Source organism: Anarhichas minor, unplaced genomic scaffold (genome assembly GCF_050575085.1).
Source record: "Anarhichas minor isolate MPS153535 unplaced genomic scaffold, ASM5057508v1 ptg000058l, whole genome shotgun sequence".
Taxonomy (NCBI): Eukaryota; Metazoa; Chordata; class Actinopteri; order Perciformes; family Anarhichadidae; genus Anarhichas; species Anarhichas minor.
In genome coordinates this window covers 6,336,608-6,352,500 of record NW_027466504.1, presented here as the reverse complement: position 1 = coordinate 6,352,500, position 15,893 = coordinate 6,336,608, and the positions used below count along the sequence as shown (strand labels likewise).

General features: G+C 45.8%; 1 protein-coding gene across 9 annotated transcripts in view; it reads left to right on the top strand.

The window, feature by feature from the left end:
- Positions 1-15,893, top strand: part of cpeb3 (cytoplasmic polyadenylation element binding protein 3) — a 40,749-nt gene that overhangs the window by 2,183 nt on the left and 22,673 nt on the right. For 7 of the 9 annotated variants that reach the window (XM_076077373.1, XM_076077372.1, XM_076077374.1 and 4 more), the window contains 3 exons: positions 192-1,108; positions 6,375-6,528; positions 14,072-14,128. In XM_076077373.1, coding sequence (XP_075933488.1) covers positions 192-1,108; positions 6,375-6,528; positions 14,072-14,128 — 1,128 coding nt within the window. The remainder of the gene's footprint in view (positions 1-191; positions 1,109-6,374; positions 6,529-14,071; positions 14,129-15,893) is intronic. The other 2 variants (XM_076077380.1, XM_076077379.1) reach the window with 1 other exon arrangement.

The window sequence follows — 15,893 nt, the reverse complement described above, 5'->3', positions numbered from 1 at the left end:
TGGGTGATCACGCACTCGCGTCGCAGTTGCCCGGTCCCCCACCAACACCATATCCTTGTCGGACTTGTCCCAGCTCATCAGATACTACAGCAGCCCGGCGCGCGAGCTTCTAAATTACAACAACAATAATAATAATAATAATAATAATAATAATAATAATAATACTCGTCTCTGTTTTCCCCCTGTTGCAGCTCAGCAAACCATGCAGGATGATTTACTGATGGACAAAAACAAAGCCCAGCCTCACCATCAGCAAGATCCGACGCAAGTAGACCCCCCTCCCTCCACCCCGACCCAGTCATCGGAGCCCACTTCTTCTTCATCGGAGTCGGAGAGCCCGTCGACCGGGAGCAACCAAGCGGCTTCAGCGCTGAACAGCAGCGGCAGCAGCAAGGACAAAGTGCCGATGGAGTCGCCGATCCTGCCCGGGTTGAGCTTCCACCACCAGCCGCAGGAGACCGGCGGCCCCCTTTCCTCGCCGTCCTCCTCCTCTTTCGGGAGCACTTGGTCCACGGGAACCACAAACGCCGTGGACGACAGCTTTTTCCAGGGAATACCCTCGGTGAACGGGACGATGCTTTTCCAGAACTTCCCCCACCACGTCAACCCGGTGTTCGGGGGTAATTTCTCCCCGCAGATCGGTCTGGCTCCCCAGACCCAACAGCAAGCCCAACAAGCGCAGCAGCAGCAGCAGCCCCAGCAGAGGAGGTCCCCTGTCAGCCCCAGCCAAGGGCCCTTTCCCCAGAGAAACGCTTATCAGACCATCATGAATAACAGCAAGGGGTCGTCCTCGTCGTCGTCTTCTTCTTCTTCTTCTGCCTCGTCGTCTGCTTGGAATAATCACCAGAACGCCGCGTGGAGCACAGCCTCCAACCCCTGGAGCGGGCTGCAGGCCGGCAGGGACCCACGCAGAGCGGTTGGAGTCGGTGTCGGGGTCGGCGTCGGGGTGCCGTCACCCATGAACCCCATATCTCCGATGAAAAAGCCCTATACGAGCAATGTCATAGCTCCCCCCAAGTTCCCAAGACCTGGTCCCCTCGGCCCCAAGCCCTGGATGGATGACAGCGCCTTCAGGACTGACAACAGCAACAACATACTGCCTTTCCAGGTAAATAACCTTAAGAGCAGGCCTATTGGCCTACCTCTATTGCTTTCAGCCTGTCATTTAAAAATGTTGACCCCCTTGACGTGTTGTCAATTTGACCCATCAAAAATATACATTGTTTCCAATATTATATTCAGATATTCAGATATGCCTGGGTTAAAATAAAATAAAATAAAAAAGGCCTACAACTAAGTAGGCTATCCTTAAGGTCACCCTGAACTCACTGATTCATTGGTCCCTATATCATAGTGATTGATCTTATTATGTCATAGTCAACTGGGGGAAATATCAATCCAGAAAATACATTTTATCGCATGAGTCATACACATTGTCGTTTTCCATAGTTATTATAGGGTTATGCCTTTTTATAAGAACGCGACTTCAGAGGCACTCATTGAATTGATTTCGATAATTCAGCATTCAGCTGCCGGTAGCAGTCAACATTTTTCACCCGGCTTGTATTCTGCCACATTGTGTGGTGGAGGTCAAAGAAAATCGAATGAGACAGCGAGTTCTTGAAGGAACGCGCATCGATCTCTGCTATTTTGAAAAGGCAGACGCACAGAGTCGGTCCTAGAAATAGTCGCTGAGAACGAGCATTATTGCACTAAACGGTTAAATTCCCTCTGCCAGCTCACTCCGTGAGGGTTTAAAGGACGCGTGGCGCATTCAGGTGCTGCTCGTAACCTTCTAAATTACCAGCTCGCCCCGGTGATCAGGAAGGATTTCTAGTTTTCCAGTGATGTGTGTTTTATAAAATACGATAGAGTAAGCTTCAGAAAGAGCGTGCAGCTGAACGGTACATTTTACAAAGAATACACAAGCTACTCACTGTGTGTAGAATTCATGGCAGCTATTAAACATTGATCACAAGCTCATTATTTAAAAAAACTCACTAACATAGCCTTGTAATAGTAATACTAATAGGTAGGCCTACTAGGACTACTAGTAATACAATAAATAATGATAATTATGGGCTAGTCTTACCATGCTTTATAACTAACATGGTCAACATCGTTGGTAGTTCAGGTGCGCTCTACTTGTAATAGCAACATTTTGGACTGTACCTGAAGGCAACACCCATATGTGCATTTGATTGGCTTGTGATCGGATAATGGGCGGGGTTTGATTATGAGTTTGAGACGCCTATAAATTATTATATTGATATATTCCTTGTGTCCACTTTTATTTTTTGGAGGGGGGGGGGGTGCATTTACAGTCGGAAGAAGCCAATAATAAGCTCTTGTTATGCGTTTCAACAAAATATTTAACAGTAGACCAATCACAAAAACAACAGCTTTTGGCTGTAGGGCCCTATCACATACGTGACCATCATTTGTTAGCTACTTTAGCATAATGCGCCCACACATTAAAATAGGAAAGGGCCAGGATGCCCTGTCTATTATTTAAATACAGAATGAGTTCAGTTTGAATTTATTTCCGTCGACATTTCCATTGACATGTCTGATTCCAGAGTAGACTACACGAACAGTCCCAATACTGTATGTGTAGTCATGCTTCCTGACAAACAAGCCAACACGATAAATAAGCCAGCTGAATACTCCCCCCCCTAAATCACCGGCCTACTTAAAAAGGAGCACTTGTTCACCCGATCAAAGCGAAGACTCGGGAGAACGGAGAGCACCAGCCGAAATCTTAACCTGTTAGTGCAGGATGGACTACATGTGCAGACGAAACACAGCCCGGCGCAGTGTGAAATTCCAACTGGCCTGAAACGTATAGCCTTTTGAGGAGATAATGATTGTGTGTGTCACTCGGGCCTCCCGAGGCTTTATTACACTTCTGCTGAGTGCCTCCATCTATTTTCTGTTGCCTCGGCCGGCTCACAGCACCGGGAGACGAGGTCAGGGGGCCACATGTCATGCTGTATGGAGTTTTCTGTTTGCTGAAGTGAAACTCTGGAAAATAGCAGGGATGAAGTACAGTCATCTGCTCTGGTGTTGGTCGAGTGTTTCCAGATGAAACATTGGGATTGAAGCGACATGTTGCCGTGCTTCACTCACAGATGTGCCGATTAGAGCTGAAATGGTTAATCAAGTGAAAGAAAGTGAATCTTGACTTTTATGCAAAAATGTCAACCGACCGGGAAGCAGCCTTTTAAATGGGAATATTTTCTGCTTCTGTAGATGCATATTATTGTAAATTGAATACCATTGGGTCAGTCGGTCAAGGCGAGCAATTTTGATGATCCATTAATGATGTCATCATAAACGAGCCGTCAGGAATCCCATACAGTTGTGATGTCACAACTAAACAATGTAAAGACAGTTCCACAGTTTTAAACACTCTAAATGTGTCTTAGTTTATTTCGGGTAGCAGCGTATGTGAGTGGCATCGGCTGACAGGAAGTAAACATGGACACAAGCTGTTGCCAAGCAACGCAATTCCATTTAAATGCGCTAAAACGGAGCGTTTCAGACGGGGGGTGGAATAAAGGTATATTTAGACGGACAGTGTGAAAGAAATAAAGAGGTTTTTGAACATTAAAGTGTGTAAACGGGCTCTAGTAGAAACCTAAAATACAAGTATGAACCTGAAAATGAGCATGATATGTCTTCTTTAACTTTTGTTTTTGACAGGCAGTACTTTCCTTGATGAGCTAACTTAACATTTATGTGTAAATCTGAACTCCCCTTTAAGATCAGATACATAGCCGATACCACTAGTTGTATCAGCACTTGATACAATCTGTATACCTGCAAGCATTGGATAATAACCATTTGACAAGGGCTGGGTACCTCAGCGATGCAAATCCTGGCTGTAACTCACACTTAGCCGTTTAGCAATTACACCCATAATTGGAGAGGAGTTATCACCAGGATGCAAGGTCAGGGTGCCAAATGTCAAGTGTCCCATTCACTGAAGTGAAACTAGAGCAAATTGCTGAGCCGTGCAGCGAGCAGGGCACACGCTGTCACATGGCCAGCCGGTGACAGGCGTACTCGTTGTCTCTGTGCATATCTGGGTATTCTTTAGATGCCCCCCTCCCCAGGTGAAACACGGGGTATGTGCTCGCACTCGCCTGCTGCTGGCGGCCGCTTTACAGGAAGAGGAATGTGCAGAATTCAACTTAACGCGTCAGTGTGAGCGCTCAAGACACAAAGTCACATGAGCTGCTCGGGAGATACCCCCCGACTTGGAATGATGTCTTCTTTTCTTTCCGCGGCAAGGACCCGTGTGGTCCTCTGTGATCGTAATTGCATCAGATCAGATCAAGGAGTTGGAGGTCAGGAGGCAGGCTGACAGGGCAGGAGCTTGGATGGGTTTGCGGGTGTTGCAACGCTTAACCCAATCATCGGACGGGACTTTGACTGCACATTAATGTTTAAACATGAAAATAATAGACTGCTGCGAAAAGGAGAAAAACAATAGACCAACTGCCTCTGCATCTGGCAGACCTGAACTTATCCTCACTGAGCAGACTTTACTCATTAACAACAGGTGTTCAGTCTGTTTCTTATCACGACCCTCCTAAACAATCTGTTCCTGTGCCACGAGGCAAGATGAGCTGCAGTGAAGTCAAGATACTATACTTTTGGGGTTTTAAACAGTAAAGACTGTTAGAGACATCTGTGTATATGATCTCTTTAGGTCACTTGACTACACTGAGCTTTCCCCCCACCCCCACCCGTCACTGTGCTCGTCCACATGTGTCAGGCCAAAGTGGCGTGTGGGATGTGGGATGGGGGGTGGGGGAACTAAAAGCTCAGCGTTTCAAGTGTTTACCGTTTGTACCAAGTGGGCAGATTTTTATCTACGTGGCGCTGTCGGGGCCCAGAGTGGAGGGAATAACGCTTTTGAATGCTCAGCCGAACGGGCAACAATAGCTGTGGTGTGCAAACAATGTGGCCCCGGGCAGCCGGACACAGGACACAGCTGCCAAGGCTACAGCCTCCAGCTCCGTTTCAGATGCACTCTCAGACTTTAGCTTTTGGGCACACGTGACATTCTCACAAACTCACACAGGGCGGCAAAACAATGTTTCGACCTTAAGGTGTTTGATGGAGTATTTGACCGGTCCAGTTCTGGACGCAGTTAGACCAATGCACCTCAAAGAGGATCGGGGGAATTAGTTTGGAGAGGTTTTGTAAAAGGACCAGAGGAAATGCATCTCAAGTGCTTCCTGCTGCGGACTTGACATGTAGAGAAGGTTGTCTTTGTTGGATTTGGGGGTTTCTACTACCTTTTTATTGATGTAGGATATTTTCTTGATCAATCGTTTGGTCTGCAAAATATCAGAAAATATAGAAAGCTGTCCATTTCAAGTTCCCAGAGCCCAAGATTTCATTTTAAAATAGCTTGTTTTGTTCAACCAACGGTCCAAAACTCCAAAAAAGATGGTTAACTTGCTATTACATCCAAATCTTTACATTTGAATAGCTAAAACCAGAGAACTTTAAACCATTGGTTATCAAAATGTTGATAATTTTTCTATCGATCGATTAATCTAATGATTGACTAATCTTTACAGCTCTTGTGGGATCTTTTTCAGTTGTATGATTGATCAAAATGACTGAACCTCCACAGGGTATAGTGAGCAAAGTGAGGAGGATTTCAATTATGAGAAAGCCTGAGGAGTAACTGTTTCAGATTTAAAATGCCCCTCTGTTAACAAAAATCTGTTATAAATGATGTAGATCCTGACAGACGGGGCTCCTCTGGGCTTAACCTTGTCTGTGCTTTCATTTTAACTTCTCGACATGAAAAGGCTCAAGGTTAAATTCATATCTCCCTCACAATATTCACCATCATCCCCAGGGCTGACGCCTATTTTCCCTTCTTTTGCCTGTAAAGTCTCGTCTCAGATCCTTAATTTATATTAGTCTAGATTAGCTAAGCATGGGGAGCTGTTGGTACATGCAAGTTGATGCAAGGGATCTGCTCTTGAGCAAGGTGAGCAACCAGCCAGAATCTCAACAGCAAGGCGAAATGTGCCAGTTTCTTGGTCATGTCCTTCATACAGGGTTTTTCAAATTGTTCCCCACTATGTTGGTGATTCAGATTTATTTTGGGACACGTTTTATTGAGTCTCTCACTGTTTTTTGTTTTCTCATATTCAACATTGCATATTAACTCCACATGCAAAGATTCATTCATTGCATTCAAGCTGTGATACCAGAGAATGTGCTCATATTGATGACGCTTTTCCTTTTAACTGTTGGTAGTTAGAAGGGTACGTCCTTCCCTGTGTTATGACGTGCTGCGGCGACTCCAATCCTAACCCTCTTCCTGTTTTGCTGTGTTGCAGGACCGGAATCGGCCCTTTGATGCTTTTAGCTTGCACTCTTTGGAGAATTCCTTAATGGATATGATAAGGACTGACCATGACAAAGGTAAACCACACCCTGCCGGTGGCCCACCAATGACTATCGCTGATATTATATGGAGGAATCATTTTGCAGGTTAGGAATATTTATACGTCCATGCTTACAGTATTTTTTTTTTTTTTTTTTGCTTCATGGGCATATGTCATCTCTGGGTACATTGGTTTTTCTTTCGCTCTATCAGCCAATCTCTTAACCAATCCAGTACGGATCATCATGCTCTGTTGAATAATTAACATTATGAGCCTTACCTGCAAAATCATGCATAATTGTTTGTTTTTGTGTCTGTGTTTGTGTGTGTGGTGCAGACGTGCAGCAACGTGCACTCAGGTGGTCTTATTTGCTAATTGCATTTTCTTTTGCCTTTTTCTTCTTCTTTGCCCGTTAGCTCTCTGCCGATTGGAATCAGTGGATCGAGTAAAAATGCCACGTGACTTGTTTGTGGTTTGCATTTTTCACTAAATAACGTGATCACCAGAAAGCAGAATTCAGAAATTCTACTGGAACGTCTATTTCATTTGTGCTTAGACATGACCATGACCGAGTCATAGCTCGAGGATCCAATCGCACAGACGCAGTGAAATGCAGATTCATACTAAAATTAGTTCACGTCGCATTGTTTTATCTCCTGGGAAGTGTAGAGAATTTATGAAATCATGAAAACGCTGTCCAGAAATCTCTCTTCACGCCCTTTTAAGGCCATCCAATGTATGTCAGGCCTTCTAAGCTAATGTTTTTGTAGAACAGGTCACGTGTCTATTGTAAAAACTCTGGATCAAGTCTCCCAGATGGGGCCCTGTCCGGTCGGGCGTAGGGTTTTCATGCCCCCCCCATCCTCCCACCTTAACAATGGAAAGCTTGGTGGGAGGGGTACATAATGAGCGGAGCATGTAGCTTTGTCACGCGTGGAATCTTGTTTGCCCGATCTCGTGCTGAGTGAGCATTGTTGCGGCGAAATGGTCATCCTGGCCCCAACCTAACTTCACTGGAAAGGTGTCGTAATGTCCTGCGGGGCTTCCCTCCCCGCGATTGTTTATCCAAGCACAGCGGAGACAGAGACAGATATGGAGAACGACAGGGACGTGGGATCTCTCTGTGCTTGTTTACCCCTCTCGCCATCGCGTAGGCGGCGTGGGGCTGCAGCGAGCTACCGTGCCAACCACAGAGCAGTGAGGCCCTGCCAGGCGTACCTACTCACTGTCTGAGAGGCCTCTCCGGCCGGGCTGCTGTGTGATCTACTGCAAGAAGCATAGCTGCTGGTGCTTTTTTTTCAACTCGGGAGGTCTATTTAGATGATAACTTGTATGACAAACTCTGTACTTGGGGGAAGAGTTTTGCTACCTGACCCCTAAAGGCCTGGGTCCTTTTGTTGTGTAAAACTTCGGGTCAGGTCAGGTTGAGTTCGGTCATTTTCAGAAGTCATCTGTTAAGAAAGTCCTCTATTTCTTTCTCTGACTGTACCAATAGTCTACATCCATGTGTGTCATTTGTTGTGATGCCCAGTGCAAACAGGGAGCATAGCAAATGTGTTGACAAATTTAACGTCGGTTATTGATGAGTTGTGGCTAAAATGACAATGTTTGGTACATTGTAATATTTGGCAGTACCGGTCGGGTTTGGTCAGGTTGCAAAGGAAGGGGCGGGGTTCAGGTTAACCTGTTAAACCTATCGAATAGCCATTTTGTTTCATATGATTCAATCAGCCTGACATTGACTGATTTCTTGTTGTCAATCAATTTAAGGAATCGACCAAAATGAACCCAGTGCCAATACTCAAGGTACTTCAAGGTATCAAATGAAGTACTCGATTGGTATCGGTATCGCTTCAAGGGTACTGGTAATACCCAGCCTCAATTGTAAGTCTAATGGCTAAGATCAGTTTCCGGTGTGAGTAACACACCTGAACAACATGTCCGACAAGACAAGTGAGATGACATAATATGGATATTTTAAATCGTAAACATAACGGCTTTAAGCTCCCATTTCTTGTTGGGTGCAAACTTAAAAATTCCCAGATCTAGGACAGTGATTCCTAATTGGAACTGATTTAGACAAGACGATATCAAGAGAAAAGCATAGTAAGTGTGGTATCCCACGTTGAGGATGCTGCCCGCCAGCTGAGAGCCACCAGTCAAAACTAATTTACCCAGTAGGCCCCGTTTTGCATTCCCAACTGAATGGGTCCCACCCACATCCATCCCATCACAGACATTTCTCGCATACTCCTCATTGTGACTGGAATAGGTGTGTGTGTGTGTGTGTGTGTGTGTGTGTGTGTGTGTGTGTGTGTGTGTGTGTGTGTGTGTGTGTGTGTGTGTGTGTGTGTGTGTGTGTGTGTGTGTGTGTGTGTGTGTGTGTGTGTGTGTGTGTGTGTGTGAAGAAAGCGAAGCACTTGTACTGTGAATTGAATAATATGAATAGGTGGGGTGAGAGAGTGTGAGGTGACCCCACCCACACCCCTCCCTCTCTCTCTCTCTCTGTCAAGACAGGGACCGAGGGCGAGGCTGTCTCGATTCAACCCGTTTCTTTTCTCAGCACTTGTTTGGAGAAGAGTCAGCTTCAAAGGGTGTGTGTTGTCGGTGAGGGAGACACTTTATTCTGGCAATCCTCTCAAACCTTCTAAAAGCTCTTGACTCCTGGGCGAGGGGCTGCGTTGACGTCTGAACAAACGGGCCCTTTCTGTGGCAACACACACACAGACGCACACACACACACTAGTCTGCATGTAGTTGCTGAACTGGGTCAGCTGAGCTTACGCGTGGAGAGCTAGGCACCCCCACACAAACATACAAAAACAAACACCAGAGATTCTCCCCTTGGCCTGGAAAAACACTAGCAGTTTGACAACCACCATTGCTGCTGCCGGCAATATGGACACACACACACACACACACACACACACACACACACACACACACACACACTCAGGAGTCCCACATCCAAATTGTTTCTAACATGCAAATCAACTGTGACATTCCATGCTGAGCAGTCTCTCCTCACACACTCTTTCACCGATGATGCTGTGTCTGCAGCTTGCCACTCCCCGCACACGCACACACACAACCTCAATGGTGTCACTAACCATTTGAGATGCTCGAAAGTGTTAATAAGTCCCTTAAGTCCTCATGGAAGCTATGCGTGGATCCTACCCCACCCACAAAGTCTCTCTCTGAACACACACACACACACACACACATGTACAGACACACACACTGACTCAGCTGGTCTGACTCACATGATCTTACACATGCGTCAGTTACGATTTTCATTGTTTGTTTGTGAGTGCAGCTTTTAGAACGCTGTTAACCTAAATGCAACAGTTCAGCCCAGAATTAAAAATACGTATTTTTCCTCTTAGCTGTGGTGCTATTTATCAATCTAGATTCCTTTTTGATCAATTAATGAAATTAATAGTTTATAGGCATTATGGGAAATATGCTTATCCGCTTTCTTGACGACAATAAGAAGATACCACCCTACTGCCAGCAGCTACTTAGCTTAGCCTTAAAACTGGAAGAGGAGGGAAACTTCTAGCCTGACTTGGTTCAAAAGTTAAAAAAAAACTATATCAGCCTACCAGCACCTCTAAAAAATATTCAATCAGTTAATTTGAATTTGTCAATAAATCTTTCTGTGGACTGAAAAAAAGAACACCAACTAGCACGCTAACTAGTTTGGCTTTACACAATCAGTTTTCCATTGGTTTTACAGGCTGTGTTGTGTTTTGGGTGTCACCCATCATGTGTTGGTTAACAGCCTGTATGAAGTGTAACGTTATAACAGATCGAAGGAGCAAACTGAAGTCCGTAGCCGAGGGAGCGCCAACACCGGCGCTGTTTGACTTTGTCCACTTGTTGATGAGAGCATCAGATAAGAGTCGACAAACAGGAGATTTTATCAGGAGGAAAACAAGAATGGTGAGTGCAGCGCAGTTCAGATGAGGAACGGTCTGAAGGTGCTTCGATGTTGTCTCCATATCGTGTCCTTTCTCTTGACTTTTCATAGATAGAGCCCAAGCAACTCACTCTGATTGGGTAAAGTTGTGGTATAAAGGTCTCCTGTCAGGGTAAAGAATAAAGGTTTTAGATAAAGATTTAGCTTTGAGCAAGAACAACACCACCTTCTGTCTGTGTCAGCGAGGTCCTCGAAGATCACGTTTGTTCATTAGAGGAGGACTATGTTATCTTTTGTCTTAGTTTAGGTTCGGAGAGGTGTCAACCTGAGGTAAAAGGTCTATTTGAAACACTAATGGTTGGGCCAGGGGTCGAGGAAGTGAACTTGACCTTTCAACTTTTCAACCCTCGTAGTTAACAACACTCGTGGTGGTCTCGATGTGAGAGGGAAGCCCCTGTACTTTAAACAGCCGGTAATGACGATAAGATGATGTGTTTGTTGGCTGTGTTAAAGGTTAATCGCACCTTGCCTCCAATAAACTACGCTATCAGAGTGCATTGTTTTGTTATGGTGGAAAATGCATGACTCCGGCAAGCCTGACTGAGCTTAATCCAGTCCAGGCAAACAAGTCCGGACTTGTTTTGTCTATTAAAACCATGGTCTGTCAAGATCTCACAAGCCATGAAATACTATTGAAACAATTGCTTTTGCTGCCAATCTGGCTTAACTGGATTCTGGAAATCCTAATATTATTATTATTTAATAGTGTTACTATTATTACTTTTATGAAACATTAAATAGCAGTGGGTGGTTGGCATATTTGGGGATTTGCTTCTGGAAATATGCCCTAACCGTTTGTGTTTTATACTGCACATCATTTCATAGCTATTCATAGATATTTGATAGCTAAAGGAACTTTGGCCCAGTTGTAACTGTCTTGTGGAGGGTTGTTTGGTTCAGCTGGAGCTGGCATGAAAGGAGAAGAAGTAGGCCATTCTGACAGACCGAGACACACACAAATAACTCTCTCACCGGGTTCTTACAGAAACATCCAACCCACTCAATCTATTCAGTCACCTGTCGGCTGTCTGCAAAACACATGCCCCTCAGTCGCTATTGTCATCCTTTCTTTTTCTGTCAGTGTATTGTTGGTAACTGAGAGATCTCTGGTAGTAGTTAGTGCAGCTTTGGGGCACCCTACTGCCGCAGAGGTGTTTTATTTATACTTTTTTCCATCAGCGCTAACGTTTCCACACCTTGCTGTTGGCACACCCGCTCTCCTCTCATATCTTCTGCCGGGGCTTTCTCCTAGAGGTGTTATTGGGGGGCATATAATAATGCGTGCTGTAATGTGGAACGAAGAGCTTCAGGTGGGACGCAGCTGGTGGTCATCAGCCACTTAGAGTCTAGGGGAAAATTTTAGGAACAAGCCTCTCAGGAGCTTCTGATATGATGGATGTGGTTGTTGGTCAGTACCAGCAACCATCTTTCTAAAAATTGAAGATGGTCCGACTGATAAGAAAGCAGTAATGTTATTATGTTTTAGCCTTCTTCTTCACTGTCTGTCGAATCTCAACATCCTCAGCTGTTGATAGCCGTTTATGATAGATATATGTTTTTTATTTTTACAGCCCTTGAAGTTATGCAGCTGATGTTGCGTCTGACCTCATTTGGCTTATTCTGACTGGTTCGCTTAAACCTCTCAGAGGCCTCATGCTCCCCCACAATGACAAAGTTAGAGTGTCCCCATCGGGGAAGCCACTGGCTATGTCCAGCTAATCCATCCCCTACTCTTCGTCCCATTTCTGCCAAAGCGTTCACGGCGAGCTCCCTGTCCGGTCTGCACAGATTGACAGGCCACGTACGGAAGCGGTGTGCTTCCCGAGCGGCCGCGCCGCCATGTGACCATCACGGGCAGCTTGAGAATAGCTCAGGTTCTCCAGGGCCCCTAAAGGCCCTGCCACTCAACCACTGGGGGAAGCAGATGGCACATGCCCAGAGCTATTTTCAGGCTTTAGGAGGACAACTGTCCCCCTCTGTCACCCAAAATGACTAATGCTGACCGAAAGGCAAGCTCAGACCACGGTGTTTGTGGTGGCTTTTGCCCTCCTATAAGCACAGTCACGGCTTTGATTGTGAACTTGTTCAATGGAGAGTACTAGTAATGGAGTAGTTTTTGGATCTTCTTGTTTTTTTTGCGCAACCTAAAGCTACTATCAGGGGTTCTGTCAAGGACATTTAAGATGGCCAGACATTTGGCCTGAAACGCTGTAATTCGGTCGGAGGACTAACAAACAATCCACCCACACGTTTACCAATACACCTGATAAGAGAGTTAAAAACACCTCAGTGAGGGGACACAACGCTGGATCTGGTTTCCTCGCGTCGGAAAGAGTAAAGATACTGTGAGACGAGTCCGTGTCACACACATCCACGTGTTCAAACAAACGCTTGTATGCGAATGTATGGGCTTGTTGCACTCCATTTGCCCTCGAGTCCTACCGTTGCCTGGATTCTGATCGGCTGAGAGGAGTGTGGAAATCCACATCTGTGGCCCTGCAGGGTGGCCTCCCCCCTCGTCCTCCCCCTACCCTGCCTCTCTGGTTTTTTCGATCAGGTCTCACTGCTAGTTCCACTCTTGTTTGCGTGTCAGGAAGATACCCCCCCCCCCCCCCCCCCCCCCTTCCTTTGCCGTCCCCCATGATCTGTCTTCTGCGGCCAAATTTGGAAACATTTGACGTCGTCTTGTTTGTGCCACACTAGCTTGCAACATGCAGCCGGGCCGGCCTCTCAAAGTCCACGTTACGTATGGAGAAGCATGCACTAAGCAAGATCTCGGTTGCAGTTGTCCCCCTCGACCTTAAGCCCCACCCCCACCCCGGTGTCAACGTCGCCGGGCCCATGAGGGCTGTGTATTTGCCAAACATCGATGCGTATCCGAGTGAATGTGTTGGTTCACCTTGAATCTCCTTTATGACTCTAGGTAGGCGGCTTGCCTGGCTACGTCTTGAGTAAAAAGCTGGTGTAGGCGGATTTTGACAGAGGGCCCTAATCTGAAGTGGTTAGGGATCAAGGGTGTGCCTCTGCGGCTGCCACTGCAAATGATGTTGACAGTGAGACTGCAGTGTGTTTTGTCCTAAACCAGGTAGGCTATTTCTGCCTCGGCTCAAGTGCTCGCTTTTTCTTGTTGGCGCCTGTGCAAATAGGACGACGGCGACAGAGACAACCAGGAAGACCTCCGTTTAGTCGTCCCACACCGTACCCTCTCCCCGCAAAAGCCCTGACAGATGGGCCCTTGTAGCACGCACACGTTGCCACTGCAGCAGAATGCTCGCTCTGTTGAATTCGTGTGTGTGTGTGTGTGTGTGTGTGTGTGTGTGTGTGTGTGTGTGTGTGTGTGTGTGTGTGTGTGTGTGTGTGTGTGTGTGTGTGTGTGTGTGTGTGTGTGTGTGTGTGTGTGTGTGTGTGTGTGTGTGTGTGTGTGTGTGAGAAATATGCGACAACAAAGGAATGCATGTTTCCACCTTTTTTCCACCTTTTTTTTTGCTGCCGTCTGTGGTCGTCCTTTGTGTCATTGTATCACATTGAGTACATTTGGTGTTTATTCATTTCATGTTCAACATTTCATCATGGCTGCCGACGGTAGAAGGGCGGCTTTTATCGCCGATTTCCATGTTTTCCCTCTTTTGTAAAATAATAAATTTTCTTTTTTTTCTTTCTTCGACAGGACGCATGGGCCTGAACTTTCATCATCCCGGAGCGGAGCACATAATGCCATTGAACAGTAAGTCACATTTTATTGTCGTGGCCATCATCTTATTCTCCGTCTGGAATTCGTCGATTGTCTCAGTTTTACTGATAAAAGTGCTGCAGCTGCTTTTTATCCTTTTTTAAGGGTTAAAAGGGAGACACTCCAGGTAAATAGGGTGAAATATTGTGACTACTTGCATTGAGGCAAAATAATGTGTATTACACATATGCAAATTCGGCAATTGTGTTAATTTGCTTACACATCTAGAACAGAAATTAGAATATTGGATAAAGCAGTTTCATTTTGTTGACATATTCGAGTCAAAGGTTTTTACAGGGGGGATTTTGGATATCTGGATATAGGAGTAACATTTTCTATAAATCAGGCTATGAATGATGTAAAACCCTTTCTGTAAAACCCTTTCTGTAAAACCCTTCAGAATATAGATTAAGATTAGATTAAGTGGTAAAATAAAAACCCAATTGTGTATTCTGGATGTTTTTCCCTAGCCTAAATCTCAAAATTTACCACTGCATAAAAACCAATGTTTTTGCCTTGGGTGTCTCACCTTAAGAACGGGAAGTATTGTTGTTTTCATTTAACCCATATACCCCCTAAACCACAGTGGCCCATGTGTCTACCCCCTTTGCTAATGTCTGGATTCCCTGACACCATAAACCTAGGACAGACTCCTAAGCACTGGGGCGAAGCCCAGATGACCTGTGAATAGCGCGTCCAAAAATACCCCAGCATGTAAAACTAGATCCCCCCCCCCCCCCCGGTGTCCCACCAGCCGGCAGATGACCAACGGTGACGGGAGACGAGCCAGAGACAGAAATCAGGTCTTTAATCCCACATGCGGCTACATGGATGCCACAAGGTTTCTTCAGCCCAGGCGCTGCCATTCCGAGTGCTCTTTATTTGTTGAATATGAATATATGAATATCAGGGATGATTTGTTAGTGCCCCGGAGGCCCATGTTTTTTTTTTTTGGCCATGCCCTTCAGTTCTTTTAGAGGCAGTCATGTTTCTCATCTTTTGGTTCAAAGCTCAGAAAAATACAGTCGTCTGGACTGACTGGTGATCAGACCAAATCAGCGAAGCCCTTGTTTCGTCTCTGGACATGTTCAGTCGGGTATAAAAACTGGTAATTCAGAGGACATGTAGCATACGAATTTCCTCGGTGAATCGGTTTCTACCGTCACATCTTCACAATCCCTTCCTCATTTTGCTCCTTTCATCACGCGTATCCTCGGAGAACGTGTCCCGGATTGACGTTAAACTGTCGTGTCATGAGATTACACTCAGATCTTCCGAGTCAGTCAGAAGCGGCTCTCTCCGCCGTGGCCTGTGATGGGTGTAGACGGGGAAGCTTTGGTTTAAAACTTGAAAGTGTTTCTCCTTCATTTCGTCCCATTAGCTTCGAGGCGCTCACGCTGTGAGAACCTGTAAGGGCCTCCGCTTTCTCCGGATGGTTTTAGCACTTGAAGTGACGAAGAAAGGGTTTTAATAAAAGGAGTTGGTGAGTGCAGGTCCTCTAGTCAGATTTATTGGTGTTGTTCACTCGACAGCTTAGTGGAAGAGTCTTCGGCTTTGAAGCCGAGCGGAGTGGGGAGACCTCAAACTCATCGTGCCCAAAGGAATCACTTTCAAACGCACAGTTTTCCCTTTCCTCCTCTCCCTCATGGGTTGAGTTCTCTCTCACTGAGGCTTCTGACGGCTTCCCACGTAACGTTTTCTTCATTTTGCCCTGGTTGCTAGGTGACTTTGTTTCTGAAGGAGAGGCTGCCCAGGGTTT